We start from the raw sequence: 14423 nt of genomic DNA on the forward strand, positions 1-14423 counted from the left end.
TGTCGGTTCATGCTGCAAGAGCTCTGATAGGTTGGAGGACGTCCTCCGGAAGTTGTCAAAATTACTGTGTAAGTGTATGGAAGGGGGTGAGAACCATGAGCATCCTAGTATTGAAGTCAATGTACCCAGAGGAGGACGGAAACTAGCTGTCCTCAGGCTACACCATGGTGCTACCCCAGAGAGTGCTGTTGAGGCTACTGTAGACATTCATTGCAAAACAGTGTGTTTTAATCAATTATTTGGTGACGTGAATATATATAGTATAGTTTCATCAGAATTTTATTTTTATTTTTTATTTTTATGAAATTCACTGAGGAGGATGGTCCTCTTCTTTTTCTTCTGAGGAGCCTCCGCTGGTACAAATGTGCTATCTTAATTTAACCAGTTTCTCACAGCGTGAAAATTATCCTGCAGCAACAGAAAATGTGAATTATTATGTGCATTATAATGAATGGTCATTTTTTTAGGATAAATCAAGTCTGACATTTTAAACCGGAAATTACAAACTTTATAAGCCTTTTTAAACCTCGAATTCACTACAATTTGCATTTCCTACTGCGCATGAAAATTCTCTGTGACAACAGAGTGATCAAATTAAGATAGAACATCTGTATGTTATTCAGGATGTGATCTCATCGCWACTGTGATTTGACCTAGATAGACCTCTTCTCCTCAACACACAACCTCCTTTTCTCTTATGTTTCATACTGTACTATAGTGTATGTATACTGTAGGTGTAGTATTCCGGTTTTGTTCTATGTGTGATATCCTGGTGAGAAGTCTCCAAGTCCTTAACATGGAGATCTGGGTGTCCTTGCTGCTTACATCGCATGGTGACTGTCCTACATTTGTCATTGTAAATGTTATCTTCTTCATCGCCACACATTCCCTTTCATCTTCAGTGACTCACTCTCTCAGGGGCTTAGTGGAACAATCAATTAAGTCTTCAAACATACTGTATTCATACCGTATTCCCTGTGTCTGTGGCTAGAGATCTGCCAGGTATTCTGGCTGAATGAAAACACATTGGGTTTGTGTTTTCACACCCAGCTAGCTGAAGGAAGTCACATGTTGCTTTTGTTAATTTATACAATGGTTATTGAAGATGTGATTCTGCCCAATCAGCTTTGACGTGGAGAAGCTCTACCCTGTGAGTTCATCCCAGAGATCCCCCTGTGGTTCAGCCAGCCAATCACACATCCTTTCCACTTCAGATCCTCCTCTGAGCGTGCTCTCCAGCCTGTCTGTGATTCGTGAGCTCTTTGAGTGACAGAGAGACTCCTCACTGGCGATGGGCTGCTAGTGTGTGTGACACCGCCCACTGCCCTTCCCCTGCCACACATGTGCGTGAGCGCGGGACACCGGTAGCTACGGAATTCAAGGTGGCGTCTTTTCAATTAGGGCACAATGAATTACCTTTTCAGCCCCTCGAGTGGCCTGGCAAGCTGCAGCCAAGGGGGCCCCGGCGGTATAATGATGCTTGGCACAATAGCATCACTGTTCTCCGGCCCGTTCCCAGGAAACCACACAACATGCGCCATTGTGTGCCGTGTTTTGCTGGCTGACCACGTTGCCCGGCTTTAGCCAGAGAGACAGAGGAGCCTGGCTGTGCAATAAGGCTCACATCACAACGTGGTTGGTGGAGGCCAGTAACACAGTGACACAGGCCATGAGGGGCTGCTGCTCGATGGAGACTCAGGGTTTATTCACATCCCTCAGTCTTTGATGTGCTAAAATCATTTTACGAAAAGCTACATTTAAAAGGTGGGCTGGGGAGGGGAGGTGGAAAGCAGGAACAGGGGGCTGCTGAGGGGACCAGGCCCAGTGAAGGGGGCTGCTGAGGGGACCAGGCCCAGTGAAGGGGGCTGCTGAGGGGACCAGGCCCAGTGAAGGGGGCTCTTTGAGGACCAGGCCCAGTGAAGGGGGCTGCTGAGGGGACCAGGCCCAGTGAAGGGGGCTGCTGAGGGGACCAGGCCCAGTGAAGGGGGCTGGAGCACTGAGAGAGAGAGCACTGTCACTACGCTAAGCTCTTCCTAATTAAATAAAAAAAATGGCGAGCTAGAACAAAAAAATTGGGAACAAAGACGCCCAGAACTGGTTCTAAGCTGGTCGTAGCTGGTTCTGCTGCCTTTCATCTCCTTCTTCTGTGGGTCCCGCTATGTGTGTGCCACCTTCTCTAAACCCCTTCGCCCCCAACTCTCTATACCCCCCTACCCCATCCGCACTTTACCCCTGTTTACGCTGCATAGCTAATGGAGAAATTAGTGGTGGTGGCTTTCAGCGACAGCCAGAGAGGGAACCGAGGTAGACAGGAACCAGGAGACGTATGTCACAGGAGTCTTTCAGGGGCCTTTCAGGGTCCCGCACACCAGCAGCTCTGCTTAGACACCACTGCAGGGGACCTAGGACACAGGGGCCCCGAGTAGAGGGGCCCGAACCATCCCTCACAAAGCCTAGAGTGTCACAGCTAACTGGGGCCTTTTCTCCTCCGAGGAAAGAGAGAGGAAAATACCTGTCAGCTGACAACTCAATAATGCCAGAGATTCTCCCCGGAATCAAAAGTTGTTTATCAACTTAGCTTTCCGACTTCAGTGGTGGTGGCTGGTGTTTTTATCTTATGTGCGACAAACTGAAAATAGAAAGTGTTTGTGTTGTGTTGTCTGCTCCTCTAGCGTTCTTAGAAAGCCCTTTATAACTCAGGCACGTTTAACAGGGGCCTACCAGGAAGACACAGACAGACTCATTATAACTGCCAAGAGCAGGCCTCTTTCAACATGCCTCTTATAGTCGCCAGCAACTCATTTGTACTCAAGTTGTACAATTTGTATCCCAATTTTGGATTTAGATGGCTGTGTAAGATGTGTAAGATATGCGAGCTTATCTGCATTTAATTAACTGTAATATTCCAGTGATTGTGAACATAATTAAATCATCAGCTGTAGTCTAACTGCCGCTTGTCTATTATTTCCTAGACTCCTGAAGGAAAAGAGGAAAAGAAAAGAGGACATCAGACACAGCCCACACACACATCCATCAGCACAAAGATGAGTGACGATAAAGCAGCTGAAAGCGTAGAACCTGCTCCACCAGCAGCAGCACCAGCGGCAGCACCATCTCCAGCACCAGCAGCAGCACCAGCTCCAGCACCAGCAGCAGCACCGGCGYCAGCAGAGATGAACTCTATTCCCAATGGGAAAGGCCATGAGCATGGGGAGGAAACCACAGCGGCAGCCAAAACACCACCAGGAGACACCACAGAGCAGTAAGTATACACTCAGGTACATGATAGCAGACTACAAACATACAAAAGTATACACAGGCTTTTCATTTGAAAAAGTAGAGTATACACAGATAGAAGATAACCTCATCCCCAGGCTCATTCGCTACTGCATATAGTGTTCGATACAAGATAGCAGACAAGGGGAACCTTTTCATCTAAAAAAGTAGACCCTCTGGTATTTAGGCAACATATTACATTGGCTGAGTATTAAACTATTAGTGTTGAGTGTGATGTGCTCCCTCACTGAGCTTTGTTTTGTCAGAGTGTTGAGGTGAGCTCTGCGACTGGCTGCCTTTGTCACGATCGTGTGGAGGAGAGACGGACCAAAACGCAGCATGAGGAAAATAAGCCATCTTCTTTTTATTATTGAAGAAGGCAAAACGAAACAAAAACACTTACAAACTACCAAAACAACAAACGATCGTGAAGCTAAATAACGTAGTGCACACACACATGCTACAAACGTTGTACATAGACACAGCTAGACAACTATACTAAACATAAAGCCAACTACTCTAAATAAACCCCCTAAACCTTACAATCACCCTGGACACTACAAAACCCACATAAATACCCATGTCACACCCTGACCTAACTAAAATAATAAAAGAAAACAAAGAATACTAAGGCCAGGGCGTGACATAGCCCCCCCTTAAGGTGCGAACTCCGGCGCACCAGCACAAAGTCTAGGGGAGGCCTGGGTGGGCATCTGACCACGGTGGTGGCTCAGGCTCAGGGCGAGGTCCCCACCCCACCATAGTCAATCCCAGCTTCTGTAGCCTCCCCACAATGACCACCCTCCAAATAACCCCACCTAAATTAAGGGGCATCTCCAGGATAAGGAGCAGCACCGGAATGAGGGCAACACCGGAATGGGGCAACACCAGAATGAGGGGCAAACCAGAATGAGGGGCAACACCAGAGAATGAGGGGCAACACCAGAATGACTGGCGGATCCTGGCTGGCTGCTCTGGACGCTCTTGGCTGGTTGACGGCTTCTGGACGGTCATGGCTGGCTGACGGCTCTGGACGGTCATGGCTCGCTGACGGCTCTGGACGGTCATGGCTCGCTGACGGCTCTGGACGGTCATGGCTCGCTGACGGCTCTGGACGGTCATGGCTCGCTGACGGCTCTGGACGGTCATGGCTCGCTGACGGCTCTGGACGTCAGGCTGGCGGAAGGCTCTGGCTGATCCGGTCTGGCGGAAGGCTCTGGCTGATCCGGTCTGGCGGAAGGCTCTGGCTGATCCGGTCTGGCGAAGGCTCTGGATGATCCGGTCTGGCGGAACGTCTGGCTGATCCGGTCTGGCGGAAGGCTCTGGCTGATCCGGTCTGGCGGAAGGCTCTGGCTGATCCGGTCTGGGAAGCTCTAGCGGCTCCTGTCTGGCGACGGCTCTAGCGGCTCCTGTTCTGGCGGACGGCTCTGTAGGCTCATGGCAGACGGCGGCTTTGCAGGCTCATGGCAGACGGGCGGCTTTGCAGGCTCATGGCAGACGGACAGTTCAGACGGCGTATGGCAGACGGGCAGTTCAGGCGCTGCTGGGCAGACGGGCAGTTCAGGCGCCGCTGGGCAGACGGGCAGTTTCAGGCGCCGCTGGGCAGACGGGCAGTTCAGGCGCCGCTGGCAGACGGGCAGTTCAGGCGCCGCTGGGCAGACGGCAGTTCAGGCGCCGCTGGCAGACGGGCAGTTCTGGCGCCGCTGGGCAGACGGCAGACTCTGGCCGGCTGAGACGCACTATAGGCCTGGTGCGTGGTACCGGAACAGGAGGTACGGGCTAAGGACACGCACCTTCAGGCTAGTGCGGGGAACAACAACAGGGCACACTGGACTCTCGTGGCGCACTCTAGGCCTGGTGCGTGGTACCGGAACTGGAGGTACCGGGCTGAGGGCACGCACCTCAGGGCGAGTGCGGGGAGAAGGAACAGTGCGTACAGGGCTCTGGAGACGCACAGAGGGCTTGGTGCGTGGTGCCGGAACTGGAGGCACTGGGCTGGAGACACGCACCATAGGAGAGGTGCGTGGAGGAGGAACAGGGCTCTGGAGATGCACTGGAAGCCTGGTGCGTGGTGTAGGCACTGGTGGTACTGAGCTGGGGTGGGAAGGTGGCGCCGGATATACCGGACCGTGGAAGGAGGACACGTGCTCTTGAGCACCGAGCCTCCCCAACCTCACCAGGTTGAATGGGGTCCCCGTAGCCCTGCCAGTGCGGCGAGGTGGAATAGCCCGCACTGGGCCATGACAGGCGAACCGGGGACCGACCTGTAAAAGCTTGTGCCATGTACGCCGGCCCGAAGGAGACGTACTTGGAGACCAGATTACGTTTGGGCCGGCTTATGGCACTCGGCTCCGATGCCCAACCTAGCCCTCCCAGTGCGGCAAGGTGGAAAGCCCGCACTGGGCTAAAGCACGCGTACTGGGGGCACGTGCGCTTTACCGCATAACACGGTGTCTACCAGTACGACGCCCCTCTTACTCCACGGCAAGCCCGGGAGTATGGCTCAGGTATCCAACCCGGCTTCGCCACACACCCTTTAGCCCCCAAGAAATTTTGGGTGTTACTCACGGCTTCCAGCCACTCTGCCTTGCCTTTGCCTCATAAAACCGCTCTCCGCTTTCGCTGCCTCCAGCTCCGTTGGACGGCGATATTCCCCTGGCTGAGTTCAGGGTCCTTGCCGTCCAGGATCTCCTCCCATGTCCATGAGTCCTGTTTACTTTGCCGCTGTTGTTGGTTCCGATCATGCTGCTTGATCCTGTTGTGGTGGGGAATTTCTGTCACGATCGTGTGGAGGAGAGACGGACCAAAACGCAGCATGAGGAAAATAAGCCATCTTCTTTTTATTATTGAAGAAGGCAAAACGAAACAAAAACACTTACAAACTACCAAAACAACAAACGATCGTGAAGCTAAATAACGTAGTGCACACACACAKGCTACAAACGTTGTACATAGACACAGCTAGACAACTATACTAAACATAAAGCCAACTACTCTAAATAAACCCCCTAAACCTTACAATCACCCTGGACACTACAAAACCCACATAAATACCCATGTCACACCCTGACCTAACTAAAATAATAAAGAAAACAAAGAATACTAAGGCCAGGGCGTGACAGCCTTGTCCTGTGGGCAGGCTGCGCGTGTGACCTACTGTACTACCCTCTGAGAGTGTCACATGTCTCCCTTCACACACCCCACAACAACAACACTGCTCTTTGTTAACTACTCCGGATATGTGTGTGGAAATGTGTGCCATGCGTACCTAGTACTGCCTAGCATCAGAGACTGCATTCCTTTGCTCTACTAATCATGAGGTCACCTCCATCAGCATGCAACAGACCTGCCCCTCAGTCACAGGAAATTACATGCTCAGTCACAGGAAATTACATGAACTGTTTAACATACAACGTACAGTGTCTCCCCATATCCCCTTTTGTGCTTGAATGCATTAGTTTACACAGACTGTGTCACTGTCTCCATCATGGCTGCATTACTGAGGGTGTGTTATGTTGTTTTTCCTCCTTGTGCTTTCATTGGATGATGGATCGTCTTTCTCTACGCTACTTTTTTTAGGGAAATTGTTCCTAATAGTGTCCAAAATGTCAGGTATGTAACATTGACAAGGAAGGGATATGTTTCAGTGTACTGTTTGTCTCACCTATGACAATTATGAGTTGTGATAAGGACAGAACAGTACCATCCAGCCCCAGCCTCCTATAGCAGTAGAATGTTATCCTATATGATTCCACAGTTCTCTCAGAGAGTGTCCTTGAGTTGTGGTTGCATAACATTGTTGTTGTTTAATGTGCTTATGACTGTGCTTTATTCCCACAGAAGTGAGGATCCAGAGGCTAACCTTGCAGAGAGTCAGGAGTTCCTATCTAGCATGGAGGACAAGAAGACCACAGGCTTCACAGACGTAAGCCAAACCAATAGGGTGCTATGGCCCCAGTGGATGTTTCAGATGAATATGTAACGCGTGTTCATTCTCTCCTTCTGTGAAGCAAGTTTGATTGTTTTAAGCATTGTGCTAACAAGCGTGTTCTCCTCTTTGTCTTTATCCATGGAATCAGTTTGAGGGGAAGACCTCTTTCGGAATGTCAGTATTCAACTTGGGCAACGCCATCATGGGAAGTGGAATTCTGGGATTGTCGTACGCCATGGCCAACACAGGGGTCGTCCTATTCCTGTGAGCCAACATGGATGGATGGATGGATGGATAAGCGGATGAATGAGTTCATGATTGTAATGAACATACAGTAGCTTACATACAGTTCTACAGAGATGTGGATTCAAGTCACGTGACTTGAGACTTGACTTGGCAAAAAGAAAAAACACTTGACACTCGCCTTCGACTTGAGCATCTATGACTCTGGACTTAACTTGGACTTGAGCTGTAACACTCAAGAGACTCGAGAGGCTTGGATTTTCCCCTCTCAAATGAGCAGCACCACCTCCCTCTCCTTTTAAATTCTGCATTACACCATGAGCATACATTCGTGGCAATTCTGTTGCTCAAAGCGGAGAGTCGCATTGGGTTATATGGTAAATAACTGTTAAATTCAGTTCTGCCTAGCGCCTCCAGATGCGGAAAGGCATGGGGAAAAATAGAGTACTGTCCTATATTTTCACCGCTTCTCGCTTGAAAATATGCACTCTGAGCAAGAGTTTCCATAAATGTTTATTCTTAGCCAACCACAGACCTCTCAATGTGCATGTTGTGGGCGGGRTAAAAACAATGCCACTTTATTCTAATTGGAGATTTCACAATGTCAGTCAAACTGTAGCTGTACTATCAACACTAACTGTATATCATCATTTGGATGGCTTTTCTATTATTAATGATGATTCAAAAAACATTTATTTCATGATCTGTGAAGTTTATTATGTAGGCCTATATATTGTATTAGTAGGCCTAATGTAAGGAAAACAAAATTAAGGACTTGTGACTTGACCTGAGCTTTGGAACATGGGACTTGACTTGAGAGTTGCCACTTATTACTTGGGAATTGACTCGAGACTCGAAGGTTAAGACTTGAGACTTGCTTAGGACTTGCTCAATTGTGACCTGGTTCCCATCTCTGCAGTTCTATATGGTGAATGCTAAGATCAATGAGTAGATGCATGTACATGGATGTAAACCCAGAGCATAACCCAGTCAGGCATGCTCACAGTAGCCGCAGATGTTCCTCTGATTCAATTGCACATTTAGTCCCTCTAAACTGAGCTCTTCCCTGGACAGAAATAGCTCTGTAATTATTTAAAGGCAATTAACCAGGCGGTAGACTGTATGTGACAGGCCTAATTGAACAGTCACTAGATAAAAGCTAAAGAGTAAATACATCATTACTGTGTAATAGGTATCATGACTACAGCTGTGACACACTGGCAGGTGCGTAACACCTTGTGTTTCATGCGATACATGTGCATTGAGATGAATAGGGGCTTCAAAATGTGTGGACTAATGACAGGTAATGTAATTGGGCCGGGGTGGAGAGCTTTCATTACTATGCCAATAGCAGGGTTGTGCTGCTGTGTCAAACCGATGCAATTATAATGATGGATGCTGGAAATAACCTCAATGTGCTTGCATCTGCGTGTCCTATCTTGTGCTGTGATCGAATACGTGAATACTGAATATACATGAATGCATTCTCAGGAGTCTGCCATGCCAGCTAGGAAGAATAATCTGGGCTRTGGTGGCGTCTGCTGTCAGGACGAGTCACAGAGGGTTTAGCTTCACAGGTGTCAGATTGGTCATGTAGGGGTTATGTAATGTGTTTGTGGGTTTAGCACCGAACCTGGCCCATTATACTCTGTGCTGATTATGAGTGTTGCTGCGTGTCTTTGCGTGACCCTGCTGTCCAGCTCAGGTTTCCAGTTGATAATCTCACCCATAAATCAATGACATATACCATAACATCCACACTCCCTTGTCTTCCTCTATTTTCCATCACACCTCCTCACCCCAGTAGCTAGGGTACAAGGTGGCAGCAGCCAAGGGATCTAGGTTGCTAAGTCTTGTTCCACGAAAAGCTGTATGTGCTGTAAACTCTCATGCTGCTTTTATTAGAAAACTCTCCTAGCCCGATGGATTTGTTTACCAAGCGACCTTGGATAGGATTACAATACAATAGCTCTCTACCTAGAGGTAAAGCAATGTTTGGGATGTGTGTAGTAATGCCAAATCTATTGACTGTTTACTAGCAGGGTCTAAATTCGGTGGAATTGTAGGCAGGGTGACTAACAAAACCTTCCAAGCACCCTCTAGTTAGGAAAGAGAAGATGTTATTAGTCTTACTGGCAGCATAACCGCATTTGTCACCGAATGTGACTAAATAAGCGTTGATACTATTGTAGACAACCATCACAGACACAAATATTATTCATAGACTGTATCCAAGCTTTATGCCTTGAGTCATGTCTAGAGGATTTTTTTACACAGTGAGAAAAAAATATTTATTTTGAGCTAGGTGGTTTGTCTGGTCTGGACTGGTCTGGACCAGCTGAACTCTGGGTTACTAAACTACACTGTCTGTCTGTCTCGGCCGCCTGGCTTGCTGTATACAGCTCAGTGCTCAGTGCAATATTAAACTAAACATGTCTCACTCACTGTTCATGTGGAATGTAATAGTGAAACACAGTACAGTACATTTATTTAAGGTATGTATTTATGTATCTACTATAAATCACATAAATCCACATGCCTCAAATAATTATGCTCTCCAGCAGCCATGTTGAGTTGACTAGTATCCCAGATAGAGAAAGAGGGAAAGAAACATGTAGGGAGAGGAGCCAGTCAAGCAGCTTTTCAGTTGACCACTATGTGCTGTGCTCAAGCCTCCAGAGTACAAGTCCCTCTCCTCTCTTTTTTTTTCTCCCCAATTTCGTGGTATCCAATTCTTAGTAGTTACTGTCTTGTCTCATCGCTACAACTCCTGTACGGGCTCGGGAGAGACGAAGGCGTCCTCCAAAACACAACCCAACTGCACTGCTTCTTAAAACAGCGTGCATCCAACCCGGAAGCCAGCCGCACCAATGTGTCGGAGGAAACACCGTACACCTAGCGACCTGGTCAGCGTGCACTGCGCCCGGCCCGCCACAGGAGTTGCTAGTGCGCGATGAGACAAGGATGTCCCTACCGGCCAAACCCACCCTAACCCGGACGACGCCCAAACCCACCCTAACCCGGACGACGCTAGGCCAATTGTGTGTCGCCCCATGGACCTCCCGGTCGTGGCCGGCTGCGATAGAGCCTGGGCTCGAACCCAGAGTCTCTGGTGGCACAGCTAGCCTTAGACCACTGCACCACCCGGGAGGCCCCTTCTCCCTTCTCCTTTCTATTCTTTCTTAGCTGCTCGTTCCCAAAGGGGTACCGCAGACCTACATAGCAGTACACACTTCTCTGAACACAGAAAAACAATGGGAAAACTCAACAACACACCCAACTAACATCACAACAATACAGTGGCATCTCATCCCTCCAGTGTATTCTCCTACCCTTTCCTTTGACCTCACCTAACACCTACTCTGTACATTGGAGCCATAGAGCACTGATAAGCATTCTAGTCACCCACTATTGGTATGGCTTGCAGTCTGCTCTAAGGCATGGTGCATCAGACCACACATCTGACACCATTCATGCCTGTGTATGAGTGTAGGTCCATGTAGGCCCTGGGACCTGTAGCCTATAGCCTCCAACGGGACCAGTGACTGACTGGTAGGATTGCTGTAAGGAGATTACCCAGCTAGCACATTTGGTTCCTTGGAAGTTGTTGGAACATGTGTTTTTGGTTTCACATTGGTTGTGGGAACAAAGCCATATGTTTCCTGACTGGTAATACTGAACGTTTTTTAAACATTCTGAGAACAGAAGTGAACATTTTGCCTGTTCTGGGAACATTTACTTTTAGGTTGCAGTGAGGTTCTGAGGATGTTTTACTCTGGTTCCTTAAAGTTTTGCTGGGAGGTTATATTAACGCTCTGAGAACGGAAATTATAAGTTATTTAAAAGGTTTTTGAATAACTTCCTTAAAACTTTCTCTGAATGTTTCAATAAGACTTTCAATATGTGGACCCCAGGAAGAGTAGCTGCTGCTTTTGCAGCGGCTAATGGGGATCCTAATAAATACCAAATAACACTGCTAGCTTATTTTGGGTTAACTTTTTTATTACTCCAAGCACAAACAGGACACATGGACATTCATTTCCTTAGGCATTAATCATGCAAAACACATTTATTTTTTATTGTGACACAGCATCAGTGATATTCAAACTGTTGTTTGTTGTTCTGTTGTTTATCCATGGAATTAGTCCACTGCGCTACCAGGATGGAGCTAGCATGCAATGTCTTTTACGCATACAAAGCTGTTCATTTTAGTCTATTCAAACAGACCCCATTTCAAAGGAAAGCACTTATTAAGATCAGGTGTGGCCAATTAGTGGGCGCGGCCAACACACCTGAACACACTTAGAGAGAGTTTTGTTGATGCTGAGAACGGAATGTATATGTTTTTAAATAACATTCTTAGATTGTTCTCTGAACGTTGTTAAAGGTTTCTTGTGGTTTTTATGGAACGTTTTCTTAACGATCTCGGAACAATTTGAGAACATGACTTTAAATTGAACCATGAGGAAACATGTCGGAAACATTATGCTGAAGTACTGAAATTCCCACAGAAGAATGTTGTTTCTTAATGTTCTCTGAACTATTTGATAAAATTCCTAATGTCAAACCAGTTGGAGAACGCTCGCAGAACATTAACAAAATTGATATTAAATGTAACCATGTTTGAACTTTTAGGAAATGTTCTGTTAAAGCAATGAAATACCAAGAACAAATTCAGAAGATCCTTAAATGTGCTGTGAATGTTTCAAACCCAAGCAACTATCCTGCACCATTCCCAGAAAGTTGTGGGAAGGTTGTATGCAAAATAACCATAAGACAACCACGCTCTCACCAAGCTCTAAGAAACATATGGTACTCAGAATGTTATGTGCTAGCTGGGTAGTGTGTTTCCTCAAAGGAAAGGGGCTGGAGCAGAGGCAGGCAGAGGGCTACTGACTGTGTGTAACACCTCTCGGCCTGACTGTTGTGTCATGTGCGCTTTAGCTGAACAAAGAGGGTGTTCAGTGGCTGTATGGAGGGAGGTGGCTGTGCACTGGCCCTTATTTGCACCCCACTCACATCCCATTCACATTTCAAACCCCATTAAACCAGCAATGCGCATGCCCCACCGACCTGAGGATCTGTCTTTTTCACCCATCTATTTCCTGTGTTTGAGGGGTGCAAAATCCACTTGTCACTTAAATATGTCTGGCTGGATTGATTTAATTTTACTCCCGTGACACTTTCATACTTTTACTTGAGCCTGTTGTTTTTTCCCGTTAATGTTATGACCACGTAAATGTTTGTGATGACCTTTCAAACACACCCCGGTAATCGCTGAAATGTGCTCAATGAGAAACAAATATACAGAATTGTGAATGACAAGCCACCCAAGTCATAGGCTGTTCACTCTGCTACCGCACGGCAAGTGGTACCGATGCACGAAGTCTGGAACCAACGGAACCCTGAACAGCTTCTAACCTTAGTTAAATAGTTACAGTGCATTCAGAAAGTATTCACACCCCCTTGACGTTTTCCAGATTTTGTATTGTTACAGGCTAAATTTAAAATTGATAAAGAACATTTTTGGTCACAGGCCTACACATAATACCCCGTAATGTCAGAGTGGAATTATGTTTTTCAATATTTTTACAAATTAATAAAAAATGAAAAGCTGAAATGTCTTTAGTCAGTAAGTATTCAACCCCCTTTTTTTTTCAGCAAGCCTAAATAAGTTCAGGAGTAAAAATGTGCTTAACAAGTCACATAATAAGTTGCATGGACTCACTCTGTGTGCAATAATAATGTTTAACATCATTTTTTAATGACTACCTCATCTCTGTACCGCACACATACAATTATCTGTAAGGTCCCTCAGTATAGCAGTGGTGTCACGTTTCTGACCTTATTTCCTTTATTTTCCTTTGTTTTGTCTTTAGTTAGTATGGTCAGGGCGTGAGTTGGGGTGGGCAGTCTATGTTCTGTGTTTCTATGTTTAGGTTTGTCATTTGGCCTGATATGGTTCTCAATCAGAGGCAGATGTTTTCCATTGTCTCTGATTGGGAACCATATTTAGGTAGCCTGTTTTCACTGTTGGTTTGTGGGTGTTTGTTTCTTGTGTCAGTGTTTGTGCCACACGGGACTGTTTTCGGTTAGATTCTCTTTGTTATTTTGTATTGTGTCATGTTCAGTTTATTATATTAAAACATGGACACTTACCACGCTGCGTCTTGGTCCGATCCCTGCTACACCTCCTCTGAAGAGGAGGAAATCTGCCGTTACAGAAACACCCACCAACCAAGGACCAAGCAGCGTGGTAAAGGACAGCAGCAGCAGCGGCAAAAGACACAGGATTCATGGACTTGGGAGGAGATTCTGGACGGCAAAGGACCCTGGACTCGGCCAGGGGAATATCGCCGTCCCAATTTCTTGGGGGGGGGGTAACACGGGGAGTGTGGCGAAGGCAGGTAGGAGACCTGAGCCAACTCCTCGTGCTTACCGTGGAGAGAGAAGGCGTCGTGCTTCCAGCTCCTCGTGTCGGCCGGGCTAGAGTGGGCATCGAGCCAGGTGCCATGAAGCCGGCTCAACGCATCTGGTCTCCAGTGCGTCTCCTCGGGCCGGTGTACATGGCACCAGCCCTACGCATGGTGTCCCCGGTTCGCCAGCACAGCCCAGTGCGGGCTATTCCACCTCGCCGCACTGGCCTGGCTACGGGGAGCATTCAGCCAGGTAGGGTTGGGCAGGCTCGGTGCTCAAGAGCTCCAGTACGCCTTCACGGTCCAGTCTATCCGGTACCACCAGTGCCAGATGAAGAGGAGGAAATCTGCCGTTACAAGTGGATTTCAAACACAGATTCAACCACAAAGACCAAGGAGATTGTCCTATGCCTCGCAAAGAAGGACTGTTGGTAGATGGGTAAATAATGTAAAAGCAGACATGGAATATCCCTTTGAGCATGGTGAAGTTATTAAATATTATTTGGATGGTGTATCAAAACACCCAGTCACTACAAATGTACATGCGTCCTTCCTAA

At 47.4% G+C, this 14423-nt stretch overlaps 1 protein-coding gene across 2 annotated transcripts in view; it reads left to right on the forward strand.

The window, feature by feature from the left end:
* Positions 1 to 14423, forward strand: part of LOC111966496 (sodium-coupled neutral amino acid transporter 3-like) — a 61976-nt gene that overhangs the window by 19781 nt on the left and 27772 nt on the right. Inside the window, exons 2-5 of one of the 2 annotated variants that reach the window (XM_023991187.2) lie at positions 2973 to 3262; positions 6856 to 6888; positions 7117 to 7201; positions 7356 to 7471. In XM_023991187.2, the coding sequence (XP_023846955.1) occupies positions 3045 to 3262; positions 6856 to 6888; positions 7117 to 7201; positions 7356 to 7471 (452 nt within the window). In that variant the 5' untranslated portion in view covers positions 2973 to 3044. The remainder of the gene's footprint in view (positions 1 to 2972; positions 3263 to 6855; positions 6889 to 7116; positions 7202 to 7355; positions 7472 to 14423) is intronic. The other variant, XM_023991195.2, reaches the window with a different exon arrangement.

This window comes from Salvelinus sp. IW2-2015, linkage group LG1 (assembly GCF_002910315.2).
Source record: "Salvelinus sp. IW2-2015 linkage group LG1, ASM291031v2, whole genome shotgun sequence".
NCBI lineage: Eukaryota > Metazoa > Chordata > Actinopteri > Salmoniformes > Salmonidae > Salvelinus > Salvelinus sp. IW2-2015.